Raw genomic sequence first — 18,248 nt, 5'->3', positions numbered from 1 at the left:
GTTCCAGGGGTTGGTCTATAATAGATGCTAAACCATCACCAACTCAAGTCCATGCTCCAAGCCCAGGCTCATTAGGGCCTCTCTGCTTTGTTCTTTCTGGGTGCCTCCTAAGCAGAGTCTGAGAAGCTCTGGATTCGCTGCTTCCCTGGCTTTCTGCATAGATGCTATCCCAGTGCTCTTCTTCATGCACCTGAAGGGGTTCCCTTCCTATATTTCCTGTGGTGGAGCCCCTCCCACCTCTTTTTCTTGGTTTGTGTTTCTGTTTAGGGAGCCCCCCTGACCCTTCCCTTACTTACAGAAGCCCCACATCTACAGGAAAAAACAAAACAAAACAAACAAAAAAACAGTTGGCTGTACAAACTAGAGGTACCCAGAGGTCGAATGTCTCCTGTGACTGCCTGTTGACCGACCTTTCTTTATCAACCGTGTCCTCACATTCCTGTTACCTGAAGCACTGGGGTGTTTCAAGTTCCTGAGCCTTTCTGAGGTGTGTAAGTTCAAATCCTCAGAAATTTTGGTAGAAAGGAGGAAGCAGAAACCTCCCTGGTGCATTATTTGGCACTAACCAGGCTGTGCAGTGTGAACATTTCACCCCCAAACTCCTGTCTCATCTCAGGTTGCCTCAATGTCTCATGGGGGTCACTAGGGAATCCCGCTCACTGTGGGGAGGCCAATCCTTACTGTGCTCAGGGTTACACCACTCTTAACACGTGGCTTCTGGGTTTGCTGCAATTAGAGGAAGAAGAATCGTTTCTGCTGCTCCTGCCTAGATGTAATACACTTTCAAATGGCCTTGCCTCCTAGGAGTTTACAGGAATGAGGAAAGGCAAGCCTCTCAAAGAAGACTGAAAATATGGCCCGGTGTCCTATGTTACCAAAGAATTCAACAACAGTTTATTATCCTCAGCTTCTGCTGTTTCTTTCCTGCCTTTTATTTCCTTACTATCATTTTAATGAAGTTTTAGAAGAGAGCAGAAGTGAGCGGCAATCAGTCTGCAGCACCATTCAGAAGAGCTCATATCTCCCAGCATGCACTGTGCTGGCTGATGTCAAAATGGTTGTCCCTGAATGACTGTGCTGCTTGGAGAGAGGTCAGTGAACAGGGAACTTTTCAGAAACTGTCAGTCACTATCAGTATTTTTCAAGGAGAGTGTTGGAAGTTCTCAAACATGACTAGAGGATAGAAAGTCCTTACTAGACCAACAGCACACGACTTCAGATTTTCAGAAGGTAATTGTTTTCACTCGGTGCTGAGCATCCGTCATTTCAACAAGGTGAACACATTCTCATGGATAATTGATCCTCTCTTCTCATTCTGTCTGCTGCACCATCAAACAAATGCCTATTTGCTCTACATGCAACGTGTTGGGGCTCAGAGGGGAACAGGCCGGCATGTCAGAAACAAGCTTAACTGAGAGCAATGACCTCCAACAGTTGGTAGCATGGCTGTCCCCAGCTTCTACCTGTTCCTTTGCTCTTTCTGGTTTTGCCATTTTTTTTAGACACCCCAGAGCCTTTGGAATAAGAATTTGTGAGCCCTCTGCTTCTGAAGACCATAATCAGAGTGGTAGAGTTCTTTACCGAAGATAGCCTCAAGTCCACAGCCCCTAAACGGGCCTCCCTCTTTGAATTGGTGGGTCTTAATCTCTTGTACAATTGAGGACTCAGGGAGAATTTATGAAACAAAAAACCAGAGCAGTAGGCTCTGCCTCAGGCACTGGGCTTTAGGAGAGAGGGGAGTAATCTGCATTTTTAACAAGACGTCTACAGTAGTTTTAACGGCGCCTTTCCATCTTCTATGACAGCATGCGTGGAATGAGATTTCAGTAAATACTTTTTTGATGCTGAGGTGAGGTGGAATAATAGCATCGAAGGGGGAGCAAATGAAGGTCTTTCCTATAAATATAGCATGGCAGATGAAATATGGCCCACAGGTCCAAATGGCTTAAGGATAATGGGGGCATATATTACGGCACAGGTTTTGGCTTTGCTTTCTTTTAAGTATTCATATCCCGGTAACCCCCACTCATGGATTCCCTAACATCAATATGAATTCGGATGGAACGGGGTCCTAAGTATTATTCAGTATTTTATAATGAATTTTGTTTGGAATAAGACATAACACCAGAGGCTTAAAGTGTCCGTCTGGTTCAAAGGAACTAAAACTCTCCTGTCCATACCACTGTCCCGGGGGCTCAGAAGGATGCTTGTTCAGGCCAAGCAGTTAGCAGGTCATTTCAAGGAGCAGATGTGGCTGAGGATGGCTGATGGGGGAGGCCATCACCCAGACCACATCAAACGAAACTGAATCTAACCACCTTGACCCTTCTCCAACTTGAAGCCGTGAAAACGCTTAGAAAAGTACCAAAAAGTACAGAAAAGGGAGAGTTAGAGCAAAAAGCATTTTATAGCAAGGCAGAGGGGCAGAAGTTAGTTTCCTAACTTTTCCTTTTCAATAGACTGTGACACCTGAGCCTGACACGGTCTCACATGTCTTAGGTACTTTAAAAACGGCAAATAAGTTGTCATCAGAGGCAGCGAGAGCTTCGTGTGTAGCTCTTCACGGTGAAGCAGGACTGGTGTTAAGTGGAAAACACACCTCTGTGACAAGGACAAAAGCCTATGGAGTGTTACAGGGAGTCGGTGTGTGTGTGTGTGTGTGTGTGTGTGTGTGTGTGAGTGTATGAGAGTGAGTGTGTGTGTGTGTTGGGGGTGGGGCTGGGGTGGGGGCACTGCAGAACACCTGGCAGGACAGGGGGATTTCCATTAAAGAGGCCACAGTGACCATCCAAATCTTTAAGATACGGCTTTATGGCAATGGTTCTCTAACCATACCTCGGGATCAACGGTATAACACGGGGCCCTGTTAGGTGGGAAAATATTGGGCCCTGCCATCCTCGAAAACAAAACCCATTAAGAAATCTTAGAACCACTCTTGCTGTTCCATGGAACAGTCTACTACAAAGAAGCCCCTTCCTCTGTCTTACCAAGACTGGTAGATGCCCTGTTTATTCGAGACACGGCTTGCCACTGGCCCTCCGCGTTGGTTGACATTCTTTGTCTTTTAAGTGTGAATGGCGATTAATCCGAAAAACAAAACAAAACGAACAATAACAACAACAAAGAATACCAACAGCTCGACTTTCGTGGAATTACTCTTTCCCCAGGTGTCCATAAACACCTGAGAACAGGCTGGTCGCCAATTAAAAATGCCTGTACCAAGCCGCCATCCCATCCCGTTTCCACACGCCTGTCCCTTTTCACACTGATTACTCCTTCCTCCAAGGAGCCCTTGCAGATCTTGTGCTTCCAAGCTGCCGATTTGCTAGCATCCGCCCCAAGTCTCTTCTTACTCAATGTGGACTTGATAGGAATTCTGGGACCCCGGCTCAGATTGTTCTCCATGAGCACAGAGGGGCGTGTGGGAGCGGGCGCGCGCCCAAGAATGTAACTCTCAACGAGACCTCTGGGTACAATTTGGAAAGCTTGGGGATGCCCGATGGGTCTGATAAGTGGGGTCCATTCCCAACACTCTCTTGCTGGTGACACACTGAATGAAACCACCACGGGGAGGTGCACAAGGTCCCCACAGACCATTTGTCCTGTAAAGTAATTCCCCAAAGACTGGCAAGGCCACAGAGCTCCAATCTCTTCTCCTCCCCAGGCCCTGCAAGTCCAGCCAGCCTGAACCCACACCTACTTACATCTCCGTCCACCGGCCTTTGGTCGTCACAGTCCCTCGTGGGGCTAATGTCCTGGCGCATGACCCAGATGGGCTCTTTGGGCTCGTCGGGGGTGTAAGGCGAACGGATGGTCCTGGTTTTCACTTCCTCGATGGCCTCCTTGATGTCCTTGATGGCCAGTGAGATGGCATCTCTCTTCTCCTTGCTGTACCGCTGCCCGGCCTCGCCTCCGCCTCCGCCACCGCCGCCGCTCGGGGGTCCCACGACCCGCTGCTGCCCTGTGGGTGCTGGCAGTCCGGGGCTGTCGGGGTGTTGTCCCCCTCCCGGGGTCGGGGCACGCTCCAGGTCCTGCTCCGCCTCCGGCATGTCTTCGGCCGCCTTGTCGAGACTCTGCGAACTCATGCTCTGCTTGACCTCGGCCACGATCTGGTCGATGTCCTCCTCCTGCTCATAACTGTCCATGCGCGGGTAGGGCGCGAACTCCGCCTCCTTCTCGGGGCTGTCGGACTCGCCGTCGGAGCGCTCGTCGTAGTGGTGCAGCCGCGCGCCCAGGGCCTCCTGGCGGTAGGCGGCCGCCTCGTCGCGCTCCTGCTCGTACAGCCGCAGGCCATCGCGCCCCTCCAGCTCGGGCGCGTCCCCGATCTCCTCGTACACGTGCTCCTGGAGGCCGCCGTAGTCGGCGTAGGGCTCGGCGTAGGGCTCGTCCTCGCCGCGGTGGAAGAGCCGGTGCGTGTAGACGTAGCCCGAGTAGGCCGCGTTCATGGCCTCCTCGTGCTCCAGCGAGTGGAAGTGCAGGTGGTTGGGCAGCGCGCGGGGCCGGTGCGCGGCCTCGGCGTGCTCGGCCTCCGCCTGCTCCGTGTACTCCTCGGCCTCGGGCCGGTACTGCACGGCGTAGGCGCTCTCATCCTCGGCGTCCTGCGCGCGCTCCGCCTCGTAGCCGTCGCGGGCCGCGGCGAGCACGTCGCCCTCGGCCGTGTCCGTGTGGTTGTGGAAGCCGCTCTCCGTGCTGGCCGAGCGCGCCAGGCACTCCCCGCGCTCCTCCTCCTCCTGCTGCTGCTGCTGCGCGCGGGGGTCCTCGGCCGCACCGTGGCGGCGGCCTGCGGGCTGCTGCTGCGGGGGTGGCTGCTGCTGCTGCTCCTCCTCCACCTCGGGGTGCTCCAGGTCGGCCTCCACCGACTCGTTCACCTCCCCTCCTGGCGCCTCGTCGGGCACCTCCACCTCCGCGGAGCCCTCCAAGTGGTTCATGGTGGGGCGTCGGGGGGGATGGCTGGGGAGAGGCTGGGCTGGCTCACTGCGCTCTCATTTTGCTCCACGGGTCCTGAAAGAAAACAAGGACAGGAGCTACTGCGTGGTTCAAAACGTAACGAAACTGGGCATCGAGACAGAAACATGAAAACACCTGCTATTGATCCCTTCTGAAGCTGGGACAATTAAGACGTGATTGCAAATTTAAGCTTAATCTGACAGTACTCTTGTCTTCACGCAAGTATCGTAATTTGTAATTACATATTTACTTGTGTAATTGCGCATTATATTCTCCCTCCCGAGCCCCCAGACTGAGAGCTTCTCCAGCAGTTTGTTCTTAGCATGCTGTTCAGGTTGCATTTTCTGACGGTCTATGCATACAGTACTGCTCAATTGGATGGCCCGATTGGCATATTTTCCCGTTTGCTCGAAGATAAATACCTCTAGGCTAGGATCCTACATACTTTAGAAGCAATTCGTTTAATAAATTTCACTGTTAGGTTGTAGCCCTTCTGGGAAGGCTGGTAACACCAAGAAGTGCCTGTTTCTTTTACCTCCAACAAGGGTTTAGCTTTCTAGACTTTCACAAAGACACAAGGTTCTTTTCTTACACGCAGGATCACACACGGGAGAAAAATGAAATCCCTAGCTAAATGACCTTGGGACCAACTAAATGACCTTGGGGCCAGCCGAGTGACAGTTAACTGTGAATATCCAAGGGGAGGAAGTTTATAAAAAGGCAGGCCTTCTCTAACTCACTTCACACAGAAACACTTTCCCCTTAGAAACTGGACTTCTGACAAATACATGAAGTAGGCAGTTTCCAGTATTTTCCCCATATGCCCTGGCTCTAAAATTCTCTAATTCTGTGAATGCCCAGGGTACATGGCTAATTTTCAGAAAGTATGAGGAGGGGAGCTCTCCACCTGTCTGTGGGGAAACTTGCAGTCACAGAGAAAGATCGATGCCAACTCTTTTTAAGTTCTCACCACAAAAGTACCTTTTAAAGAACAGGGGAGATGGCTACAGTGGGTGATAGCAATTGCTGTGAAAGTGAGAGGACCCGAGTTCAAATATCCAGCACGTAAAAAAAAAAAAAAAAAAAAAAAAAAAAAAAAAAAAAAAAAAAAGCAGACACGGCTGTGGATGCCTGTAACTCCAACACTGGGGGTGGGGTGGGTGTCAGAGAGGGAGACAGGTGGATCCTGGGAGCTTGCCAGCTGGCAACCCTAGCCAAAATGATCAGCTTCAGATAGAGACTCTGTGAAGCAGTATTGAAGAGAATGATCAAGGAAGATGCCTAGCACCTCCCTCCGGCCTTCAAGTGAGTGTGTGCTGGCACAGCCCATATGTGCATAACACACACACACACACACACACACACACACACACACCATACACTTTTAAGCACAACCTGTACCCAGTGTATATAGAAACAGACGCAGAGTATGATGAACAGAAACCAGGCCAGGACTCATTGGGTTTATAGAAACCTGTGGTAAATGAGCTGCCATAATTAGCTCCACCTGTCAGCTTCACACACTCCAGTCACAGGGAAGACAGAACCTCAACTGAGGAACTGCCTGGGTCAGATTGGCCTGATGCCTTGTCTGTGAGGGCTTTTCTTGATTGCAGTTGCTAATTGATGCCCGACAGCCCTTGCTGTACAGCTGCTTGTCCTCGCCACTACAGACATGCCGTTCCTAAGCAGGTGGACCTGGCTGTGTAATGAAGGTAGCTGAGTGAGCCAGTAAACAGGATTCCTCTGTGGCTTCTGCTTCAGTCTCCTGCCATGTGTACCTGCCTTGGCTTCCCTCAGTGATGGACTGGAGCTGTAAGAGAAAATAAACCCTTTCCTCCTCAAATTTTGGTTTTGGCCAGAGTGGTTTATCATAGCAACAGAGGGCAAGCTAGGACATGGGTTCAACTGTATGTTTGGATTTCTCTCGTTGTATTTTTCTAATTAAATCTTTGTTTTTAAAATATTAATTACAGTTTATTCCCTTTGTATCCCAACTGTAGACCCCTCCCTCATTCCCTGCCCATCACACCCTACCTCCCTCTTCTCCTCCCATGCCTCTCTCCAATTCCACTGATATAGAAGGTCCTCCTCCCCTTCCATCTGACTCTAGCTTATCAGGTCTCATAAGGACTGGCTGCATTGTCCTCCTCTGTGGCTTTGTAAGACTGCTCCCCCCAAAGGAGAAAGTGGTCAAAGAGCAGGTCAATCAGTTCATGTCAGAGACAGTCCCTGTTACCATTACTAGGAACCCTTTCGGACACTGAGCTGCCATGGGCTACATCTGTGCAGAGGTTCTTGGTTATATCCATGAATGGTCCTTGGTTGGAGTATCAGTCTCAGAAAAGACCCCTGTGCCCAGCTACTTTGGTTCTGTTGCTCTCCTTGTGGAGCTCCTGTCCTCTCCAGGTCTTACTATCTCCCCCTTCTTTCATAAGATTCTCTGCACTCTGCCCAAAGTTTAGTTATGAGTCTCAGCCTCTGCTTGATACACTGCTGGGTAGAGTCTTTCAGAGTCCCTCTGTGGTAGGCTCCAATCCTGTTCCCTGTTTTCTCCTTCTTCCAATGTCTCATTGTATTCTTATGTCAAATACACACAAACGGGCAGGAAGCATTCTTAAATGGAACAGCCCAGGGAAGAGAGGGATGCCGTATCAACTTTTGATATCAACATCCATTCTACTCCACTCATCTCCTTACCAGAGTCACAGCAATTCCATTCCAACATTTTGTAGAAACAGAAGCTGTGCTGGAGCTGCCGCACCCACCTTTGAGCAGAGTATCACATCCCCACATGACCTTGGTGCGTCCCCCCCCCCCCACACACACTGATTCTCACCAGAAAACAGTGATGGTTTACCAGGCCAGACCTATTGCCCCTTAGTTGAAAGAGTACCAGATCAGATCAGAATCATTCTCTTCTGAAAAAAAAAAAATTGTGGCCAGAATATAAGAAAGTTTCCCCAAAATAAGAATGAATCATCACTGAAGGGTTGACACAGGTGAATAAACAGAACAGAAAAAGCAAGTGTTGGTTCTGCGGTACACCTGGTTAAGAGCTCTCCAGTGTATTGTGGGTAAATACAAAACAAAAGTCCAAATACTGTACAAGGTCACTGTTACCTGTTTCCTTTACAAGGACTCAAATAGAGACAATAGACACAAGTGCATCACAGGAGCACTGACCTGTGTACCGACCCTGTTCTAATGAGCACGACAAGTTTTCAGTGAGAGGAACAGAGTTCCCTGGGTGCCATCACTGTGCTGGGTAGGTCAATGTTAGAAATACAATAACCTGAATGGCTAACATGTACAGAATTGACAAAGCCACCATTTTCTCTGAAAATGGGCTTTTTCTATTCACAGATGTATTACAAAGAAAGGATAGTCTGCACCGAGTTAAATCATAACTGACTAGCAGATACATTGATTTGACAAAAGTGGAATTTTTGTACATGTATATATACCAAATCCTGACAAGAAAAATTCTTTGGGAAGATACCATTAAAAACACCTAGTTTGAGTACAACATTTTCCTCCCATTAAAGAATATACTAGTGATGTAACATTCTTCCACATTTGAGTGTGCGGACCCCTGTTGGCCTTTATTGGACACATAACAGACACTGTGTAGGACAAAGGGGGTTCAAAAGTTTCTCAGCCATGATCATAGCCTTCATAGATAGCTTTAATACTCATAATACCTGGTGATGAATGAAAAATAGGAGTAGATTCAAGACATGGAAGGAGCCTCTGGTGAAAATAATGGAAGCTGCTATGTCACCTTGTGGTCCAATTAAGTGCTGTGGTTCTTAAGAGCTCTGTATTTCACGACCTCCCCAACCCACAAGAGCTCAGGCCTAGAAGGACATTACCATCCTGCTGAGGCCTTGGTAGTGGTGGCCCAGGCACCTCAGGAGGCAGGAGTAGAGGAAGGAGTTGCTGGCTGAAGGAAATGCCTCCTCTCTAGCTAGAAAAAGGCTGTGGACCAGGAAGACATAGGCAGGAAAATCTCATGGGGGGGGGAATGGGGGGGTGGGAGGAGGGGCGTGGCAGGACTGAGAAAGCCTGCAGGCCTCCTGTGGGTAAGCATAAGACCATGTCTGGTTCCCAGTTCTGTAATGTTCCCCAACCTGAAGAAAATACAAAAGGAAGTCATTCCACTGCTGTAGAATGTTTAGAACACAGAATTTCAGGATTCGAAGGCCAAATCCAGTCATTTGACCTTGTTGGCCAAGATTCATGTTAATTTGAGATTGACAGAAAGGGAGGCTATACATTTACTTTCATTCATTTTTCCTTAACTTGTTGCCAAGCATTGCCAGTTGACATTTATTTATTTATTTATTTGGTGGTGTTGAGATAGTCAAAAGTAGGTTTAGAAGAAAGGTGTGATTGTAGACAAAACAGAAAGCAGGCATACCAGGTTATTAACACATTCGTATGCGTGTGTGTGTGTGTGTGTGTGTGTGTGTGTGTGTGTGCTGCCAAGGGGGTGCTAATCACATAGATGCAGGGAAAAACTTAAAGGTAGAACGGGATGTTGAAATGGAAAAGAAAATTTGATCCTTGATAAGAGATTGTTTTGATTTGATTTATATAGGATATTTTATGTATATAATATTACATAATGTATTATTATATAATATATTGCACGATATATATTTTATTTATATAGGAGATTTGATTTATATTATTATGATATTGATTTATATCATGATATTATTATATTATTATGATAGTTTATATCTGTGCTTATTTAAGCTTTTATGTCTGTGCCCAGGTGCCTCTGGAAAAGAGCAAGACTAAACTTTCATTCTTTCAAGCTGAACTTACCTTCTTGTGCCCTCCCAGCACAAGGGGCTGGGTCCTGTCCTAACTCAGTTGGCCTTGGTAGACTCCATATTTATACAGTTACCTCCAAAGCTTTTAATGCCCGTTGCTTGTCTTTCCTTACTGGAGTTGGCAGTCAAGTCCCATTTCTTCAGACAAGGACTCTCACTGACCTGGAACTTATCAAGTAGGCTAGACTAGCTCACCAGTGAGCCCCTGACCATCTCTTCTTCTCCCAGTGCTGGGATTACAAGTGCTTACAATAGCACACATGGCTGTTTTTAAAATACAGGTTCTAGGGCTCAAACTAATGTCCTTGAAAGTGCTTCAGACCCTGAGCTATCTCCCAGCTTGTAATTTTTCTCATATAGGATGAGAGAGTAAGAATACACATGTATTTCCTACGCTACAAACCTTCCTTGCTTTCTGAGTTAGATCAATTGTGAAACATCCAATAAGAAGTTTAAAGGATCTCAAGAGCCTTAAATGGTGAGTGCCTTTAAACACGATGCATCTACTTACAAGACTACCATAAAATACAAGAATGAAGAAGACTAAGGCTCACTAAAACTTAGTCCCCTTTGGTTCATTTGGAAGTTTAATTTAGTGATAATGGAAACCTAAAGATGGACACCTAAACACATTTCTCCTTCCTAAAGAAGAGCTTCCTAAAGAGTCCCATCAGAGAGCTCACACAGTCAGCAAAACCCTTTCAATATAGGATTATCTGGTTCCAGTAAAATATTTCATTCTACCTCATGTCTTTGCACCTGACACTGTGAAGCGGTTCCTGGCAGGTGGCACCTGCAATGATTTCTGACTCCGGTGACTACCTGAACACAGGCGTGTTGCTGAGAGGTGAGACGTCAGTTCACATGAGGTTGCAGCATTGGGCCCTGGGGCTGAACCTTATCCAGCTTAGGTGAAGAAGTGGCTGTATCTCTTCACCCCCACCCTCCTGAGCCACTCTTCTGCTCTTCTGCCAGTGCCCTTCGAGGCCAACCCTGCTGGACACTCCAGTAGGTATGTGGTCCTCTGTTTCTGTTTGGCCAACAAAGAGTATGATAGCAACAAGATGAAGGAGCCTGGGGCTGAGGTATTCATTTTCCGAGGTCATCTATGACAGTAATGTGTCTACTCCTAAAAGCACAACTGTAAAAACATGAGGGTGCTCACCCTTCCCTGTTAGTCTTATGGTGGTGGGGTCCTGAAAGACTGTCTTTTTAGTCCCAGTACTAAGTTCTTGTGTCCTTGTACATTACCTGATTTGAATACCCATCTACTTCCTACTGGTACCTAACTGTTATCTAAGATATATATATAATGTAGATGGCAAAATTAGTCACAGTAACTAGTCCACTTGATAGCAGAGATAATATTCTAAATAGTACAGCTATAGTCAAAACCATGAAGGTGACATTCTAATGACAAGTCCTGCACCAGGCTCCACATTGTCTTCCTGGTCCCATGACATGGCCTGTCCAGATGTTATGTACATTCAATGAATTGACACAGGAAAGTCACACAGGGAGCCTGATGAGCCTAAGAACCCCTCCAGGGTCACAGCTGCTACCTCGTTCCTTTTACCAGAGCAGAGGCCACCTGCCTTTTCATTCACTGGGGTATTTCTATCTCTTCTGCCTGAGTCTCAGCCTCTACATTTCTCCTCTTTATCTCAGCAGAAGCCATTTGACCCTCCTTCACTGGCCTATTTCATAATTCAATCCTAACATCAGCACCCCCTTTTGCATCTAGGATACCAATAGTTTGGGTAGTGATGTGCTCTCACGGTCATGTACCCCAGATGTAGACTGTCAGCTGGACTGAGCTTCCATCCACAGCTGCACACTTGCCCAGCATGGGTATGTGGAGCCTGACCCTTTTGCAACCAGGCTTGGTAGATGCTTACTTCTAGGTCTCAAACACTTTGCCTTTGTTGAAAGACCTTGGACACTCCTTTTTGGGAGCAGCTTTGAAATCTCATTTATGGGATTTGAAGTGATTGGAGTATTGTCACCCTATAATATTATAATATTTAATTACATTTGGTTTTTTTTATGTCATAGTAGGTATCATCACCTTATTTACAAGTTTTGCAAGTGTTGGAAACCAATGGCACTTGGCATTCTTCAACTGTTGAGTCCCTAGAAGTTTATCCCATCATTTCCTCTATGGAATTGGTATTGTAGTGGCTAAAAGAACAGGCTATGTAACCCAATTGGCCTCTGAACTGCCCTGGGCTACATCTGTGCAAGGGTTCTGGGTTATCTCCATGAATAGTCCTTGGTTGGAGTATGAGTCTCTGGGAGGTTCCCTGTGTTCAAATTTTCTTGTTCTGTTGCTCTCCTTGTGGAGACCCTGTCCTCTCTAGCTCTTACTATTTCCCAGTTCTTACCTAAAATTCCATTCATTCTGCCCAACAGGTGCCCATCAGGCTCAGCATCTGCTTTGATAGTCTGAAGGGCAGAGGCTTTCAGAGGCCCTCTGTGGTAGGTTCCTAGGTTGTTTCCTGTTTTCTTCTTCTTCTGATGTCCATCCTCTTTGCCTTTCCGGATGGGGATTGGACATTTTTGTTAGGGTCCTCTCTCTTGCTTAGTTTCTTTAGATGCACAGGTTTTAGTGGGTTTGTCCTATGTTGTATGTCTATATGAGTGAGTATATACCATGTGCGATTGGGTTACATAGTAATGTGAAGAGGGACTGCCTCTGACATAATCTGATTGGCCTGCTCTTTGATCACCTCTCCCTGGGGGGGAGCAGCCTTACCAGGCCATAGTAGAGGACAATGCAGCCACTTTTGATGTGAACTGATAGACTAAGATCAGAAAGGAGAGGAGAACCTCCCCTATCAGTGGACTTGGGGAGTGGCATGCAAGCAGAGGGAGGAGGGAGGGTGGGATTGGGAGGGGAGGAGGGAGGGGCTTATGGGGGGATGCAGAATGAATAAAGTGTAATTGATGAAAAATTAAAAAAAAAATGAATTTGTCAAAAAAACAAAAAACAAAAAAAAAACTATAAAAAAAAAAAAGAACAGGCTAAGAAGACCAAAGGTCAACTCTAGGCCCTCATTTTATTACTTACCAGCTTTATCTTTGAATAACTGACAGCAAATGCCCCATCTTATAGTCAGCCATAATAAAAACACCTACAGAATAGGGTTGTCATAAGGATGATACCTCTTACTATGGTACTTAGAGCAATAACAGATTCAGTGTATCTGCTACTTACTGTCTATTAGTACAGTTTTTGGACATACCATAATTAATATTGAAGATGATACAGAATTTTAAGAAGTAGAAATTAAAACAATATTAATATGAGTGTTGGGCACATGACATAGTTCTTACTATTCCAATTTATTGACTAACAGGCAGAAAACAAGCAGTTAAGGCTCTTTGAGTCCATCTTGAAATATGATTAGGTGTATATAAACCCACTGGCTAACAACCAGTCACCTCACTAAGCAATGTAGGCACATGCCCCACGCTTTGCCTCGTATATTCCACTTCTAACGCTCCCAACCATCTCAGTGGGGATTATTATCTCCAACTGCTGATTGGGAAGCAGATGCTCACACAGCTTAAATAAATAGCCCAAGGTCACTCGGAGCAGAGAGGGACGCAGACAGATCTGCTGGCACTCCGCTGTGTTCTTCCTGCTACATTACTCGGAGCCCAGAAAGTAATGCGATTGATTTTTGTAAAAACAAACATTTAAGCTGGTGTGATCGCTTTTAGAGTGGTGACCTTGGCAGGCTCTCCACCTACCTGTTCTGAGAGCACTGCCTTTGTTTGAAGCACTCTGGGCACCGTTATGCTGGAATTGATTTTTAAGTTAACTTAAGAGTTTTGAAACTACCAGTGAGTAATTTTCAACATTCAATAGTCATAGTTAGTTATAACTGGGTTTTTTTCCCCCCTAACAGTTATCATCCAGATCTATCGCTCAAAAGATTTGGCTATAAGTAGCCTTTAAATTTTAATTTTTCTTGTCTCTTGGTAGTTTCTAATGTCCTGCAAATAGCAAATCTGTTTCTAAGGGATAAAGATGTACAACTGCCACAATTACTAAAGACTGGTCAAGTCTCTGAGGTTCTTTCCAAAGTGTCTTAAGAATTGTTTTGGTGAGCAGCCCCATCTTTCAAAATGAGGCTTTTTCCTCACTGGAGAAGCAGTGGTACAGAGGATACCTAGATGGAAGGACTAGTGTGCCACTTCTGCAAAATCAGGTCCGTTACTATCATCCCACTTTGAAATCAGTATCAATGCTAACTAAAGCATTTCGAATTAACTTACCCGCTAGAATGAGTTTAGTCATTTTAACCACAAAGCTCCATTATAGCCCAGCCTTTGGTTAAGAATAAATTTCTAACAGTAGTCAGATTTCCTTACTTCCTATCTCGTTCCCTCACACTTTAATGATCAAATCACTCCGTTATCATTCAGATTCCAATAAAATTCATGCGGTAAGCCCAAGGCAACCACAAAAAGTCAGAGGGGGAAAATTTTACAATTTTTATAAGAAACTCAAGGGATACTGTCTGGAAACCAAAGCTGATTAAGTTTCTCTGAATTTCTGTGAAAAGCCTCTGGTATGAAATCAAACATATCTACATAATCCATAATTTACAGAGCGCTAGAGGAGCTTGATATGGTTTTTCCTGTTATAATTCCTTTTTGTATGCCCCAACTTCCTTCCCAATCTCTAAGGCATTTATGATATCTGCTGGGTCATGCTCAGTTCATAGGTATTAAGTTACCCATTACAGCTAATCTGGCACATTTTCCTGATATTTCTTTCATGCAGAAATCTCCCCCTCACCCCCACTATCGCCACCACCATAGATATAACGATGATAATAAGACTCTGAGATCGGTTTGGCTATGTGACTTTTCAGAGGCTCATTAAGTTATCCTGGGAGAGGAGAAGGAGACGGGAGTTTCCTGCTAAGGACAAATTGAATAGTAATTCATTAAAATGCAGTCTTTCCTCTGAGACCACATCACCTCAGATTTACTGCTATTGTTACTTTGACAAATTATTTGGCTCATTAGAAAGCCAGTTAACTCACTCTTCTTTACTCCCCCTAGTTTTCTGTTCGTTTTCCTTCCCCAAACAGACACCAGAATGGCAGCCAAGGCCCTAATTACAAAACCTCAAATTAAATTCTTGTTTCTGGACTTTTTTTTGTTCATGGGTCAGGAATGGGTCAGCAAGGATCTACTGTCCATTACACGCAAACAATATTTTCACTTAGGCCTCAAATACGTGAAGCACAGACTAACCTCGTTGGTTAGAAACACTTGCATGCTGGAAGCTCCTCTCTCACAATCCTAAAACAAAACCCATTAGGCAACTGCTATGTAGCAACAATGGAGATGACTTGAAATTTGAATTTGATGAGCCAGAAATTCCATATTGAGTCAAAGTTTCCCAAGGCAAGTCAGCTCTCTGTGTCATCTGAGGCTAACTCGTTAGCATCAAGTTTATAGGGAAAGAAACATAAAGAGGGAAAGGTGGAAAAGTACTCTCCCTTCCAAATGATTCATGGGTAATCTGGAAAGCCATCCGAATCTATGAACTGTGGTGACTAAAGAGAGTATGTCTAAGTTGCCCCAAATATGAATATTACTGGGAAATTGGATATCCACATGTAGAAGAACAAAGCTACGTCTTTACCTACCACTGTGCACAAAAATCAAGTCCAAATGGATGACAGACCTTAACATAATACCTGAAACCCTTAGAGGACAAAGCAGAGAAAACACTTCAAGTCCTCCATATATATATATATATATATATATATGAAGGACTTCCTGGATAAGACTTGCTGTGTAGATCCAAAGCTATAGGATCTCCAAAACGAAGGGCAAGAACACAATAACGAGAGATGCCCCGGTGAGGATCCAGCGTTGATATGTAGCAGAAACCAGGTGCCTCAAACCAAACCAATGACTCATGCAATGAACATCTGTATGCAATGAGCCTCTGCAAGCAAAGATGTGTGGACAAAAGGACACACTGTGACACACTGTAGCTTCCAGTGTGAGATGTTTTTTTATGTTTTGTTTTATTTTTATGTTTTAGTTTCTTTTGGAGGGGTTGTAAGTGTGGAGGGCGGATACAAAGGAACAGGGGATGAAACTAGAAAGTGGGATGTTGAGTTAATCTAGACCCAGAAAGACAATTATCCTCATATTCTCTTTCATATGCAGATCCTAGCTTCTGATTTTCATATTTGTGTATTTATAACGGAGAAGCTGTGTATGAGGGCAGGAAATCAGAAAGATGCTCATGAGAAGGGAAAAACAAAGCTTGAAGGGACAGGATAATAAAAGGAGAGGATAATAAAACAAATGTGGTATGAAAGTAGAAGGAATACTGGGGGTCAAAGGTCTAAGTTGGGAGGAAGATGGGACAGGGGGATTTGGGGATTGGGGTGGGGAAGGGTAACTAAATTTTAAATATATATAAAATGCTACAAGGAAATCCACTACTTTGTAAGCTAATTCAAAAATCTTAAATGTTTTCAAAGATGAAATTTAAAAAGAATTAGAAGGGAGATACTCTGCATAGTGGGACAGTGCTGTTTCTAGAAGCCATGGGTTACTAAAGAAAATTTCCAGTGCCAGGTGTGTGAAACCTCTACTTGACTGTTGATGAGGTAAGCTCCAGAGACCCTAAGACACTACAAGCTTTTGATGCTCTTCCTGTCTTCTTGCTGGAACTAAACGAAATAATCTTATTGCTGAAGATACCACTGCAACTTTGCAAAATATAGAGAAATCAAGCTTTAACAGAGATGGAACGTTCTACCCTGCTGGCTAGCATCTATAGTACCAGAAGATGCTCTGGAGGCTGATATGGGGAAAAACACATAGATGGTCTTACCCAGGTGTGACACACCAACCATCTATGCAAGATGAGCCCATGTGTGCGACAGTGGCATGGATCTTATATGGGGGTAACCAAACACTCTTTGGTTGGATTTGAGACTTGTTCTGCAAAATTCTTGACAATGTAACCCAGACAACAAATTATATATATATATATTTTTTTTTCTTATATATATCTTAATTTTTCACCTCTCTCTCTCTCTCTCTCTCTCTCTCTCTATATATATATATATATATATATATATATGGCTATCTATCTATCTATCTATCTATAGCTGGTGAGGTCATAGGCCCTACTGGAGAAATTACTAATTTTGTTTAGCTAAATCGACATAGCATTAAGTTACCCTCTAAATATCTAAATATCCCATAGATAAATGCTACTTTCAGTATTAACTGGAAAAATCTCTCGTTTGTTGGGAACAGTAGTGAATAGTGAATGCAGAGACTCATCAATGTTCATGGCAGCTAAGAATAAGCGACTGTTGGCTGCTTAGCCCTAAATAAGACATTTCTACCACCTCCTCTAATGCTCAGAGAACGGCACACAAGTGGTATAGAAACAATGTAAGAGCCAGATGATAGGTAGAAGGGCTATGCCATCTTCTGGGCATGACAAAGGTACTGCAAACACGAGCTCAAAGCAGCTGCATTATACACATCGGGGCTGTAAGAGACCAGCCATGTCACCATTCAGATATGAATGGGAGTGGGCTCAAGGGGCTTTACCCCTCCCTGCTGAACTATTGGCCGATGATGGATTCTGGGAGATGTGGTGTCATTATCTTCCTGGAGATAGCTCCAAACCCATGCTCACATAGGTCAGATGGTCTTGGTTAAACTCAGGGGGCCACAAAACAAAACCAAAGTCATGAATGTAGGCAAGTGACTTGTAGAGATGAAGAGAAGATGTTGGGGTGGGAGGAAAATGAAAGAGGGTTGGAGGTGAGAGTAATCAGAATGCGTTATATACACGTCTGAAGTTGCCAAAGAACAAATGCAATTGATAATAATATTTAAACTAAAAAGTAAAGAAGAAAAAAGAGTTGGCTTAGGAAATAACTTTGTGTTTACAGGGCCATTACTCTGTTCACTGGGCAAAAGCTCAGAGTTTTCCCTCCTAAGTCACAGAATATTGGGAATGCAGATGAGCGAAGCTTGGGTATCATCGTGTCCCAGGACCAAGTATTCTACAACAGCCATCAATCTCTCCAGAAGGCTGCTCCACTTTGCCTCCTCCAACCTGCACTGGCGTCCACTAAATTCAGGTCCTTCACTCCCTCATCCAGTAGCTGTGATGTTCCCCTTTCCTTCACCTCTCAGCTTCCCTTCGTATTTCTGTGTACCTTCAAAGGCAAACCTCAAGGGCATCTCAGCTAACTCACAGCTCCTCCCTTCCAGTGTTCACGGCTCCACTGCAGAAAACAGCAGGAAGGTTGCTCAAGGATTCTGGAAAGCGGCAATGAGACCTTGGGGAATCTTGGAGAAGCAGGGGCATCTACCTTCAGCGGGGATAGGAAGGGTAAAGAAACTTCCCACAAGTCTAAGCTGCTCCTAAGCATGTATGTAAAC

General features: G+C 45.2%; 1 protein-coding gene across 10 annotated transcripts in view; it reads right to left on the bottom strand.

Annotated features, from left to right (window-relative positions):
* Positions 1-18,248, bottom strand: part of Apba1 (amyloid beta precursor protein binding family A member 1) — a 201,249-nt gene that overhangs the window by 61,912 nt on the left and 121,089 nt on the right. For all 10 annotated transcript variants that reach the window (XM_060387656.1, XM_060387639.1, XM_060387647.1 and 7 more), the window contains one exon: positions 3,705-5,001. In XM_060387656.1, coding sequence (XP_060243639.1) covers positions 3,705-4,928 — 1,224 coding nt within the window. In that variant the 5' untranslated portion in view covers positions 4,929-5,001. The remainder of the gene's footprint in view (positions 1-3,704; positions 5,002-18,248) is intronic.

This window comes from Meriones unguiculatus, chromosome 1, assembly GCF_030254825.1.
Source record: "Meriones unguiculatus strain TT.TT164.6M chromosome 1, Bangor_MerUng_6.1, whole genome shotgun sequence".
Lineage (NCBI taxonomy): Eukaryota > Metazoa > Chordata > Mammalia > Rodentia > Muridae > Meriones > Meriones unguiculatus.
This window is presented reverse-complemented; position numbering and strand designations above follow the sequence as displayed.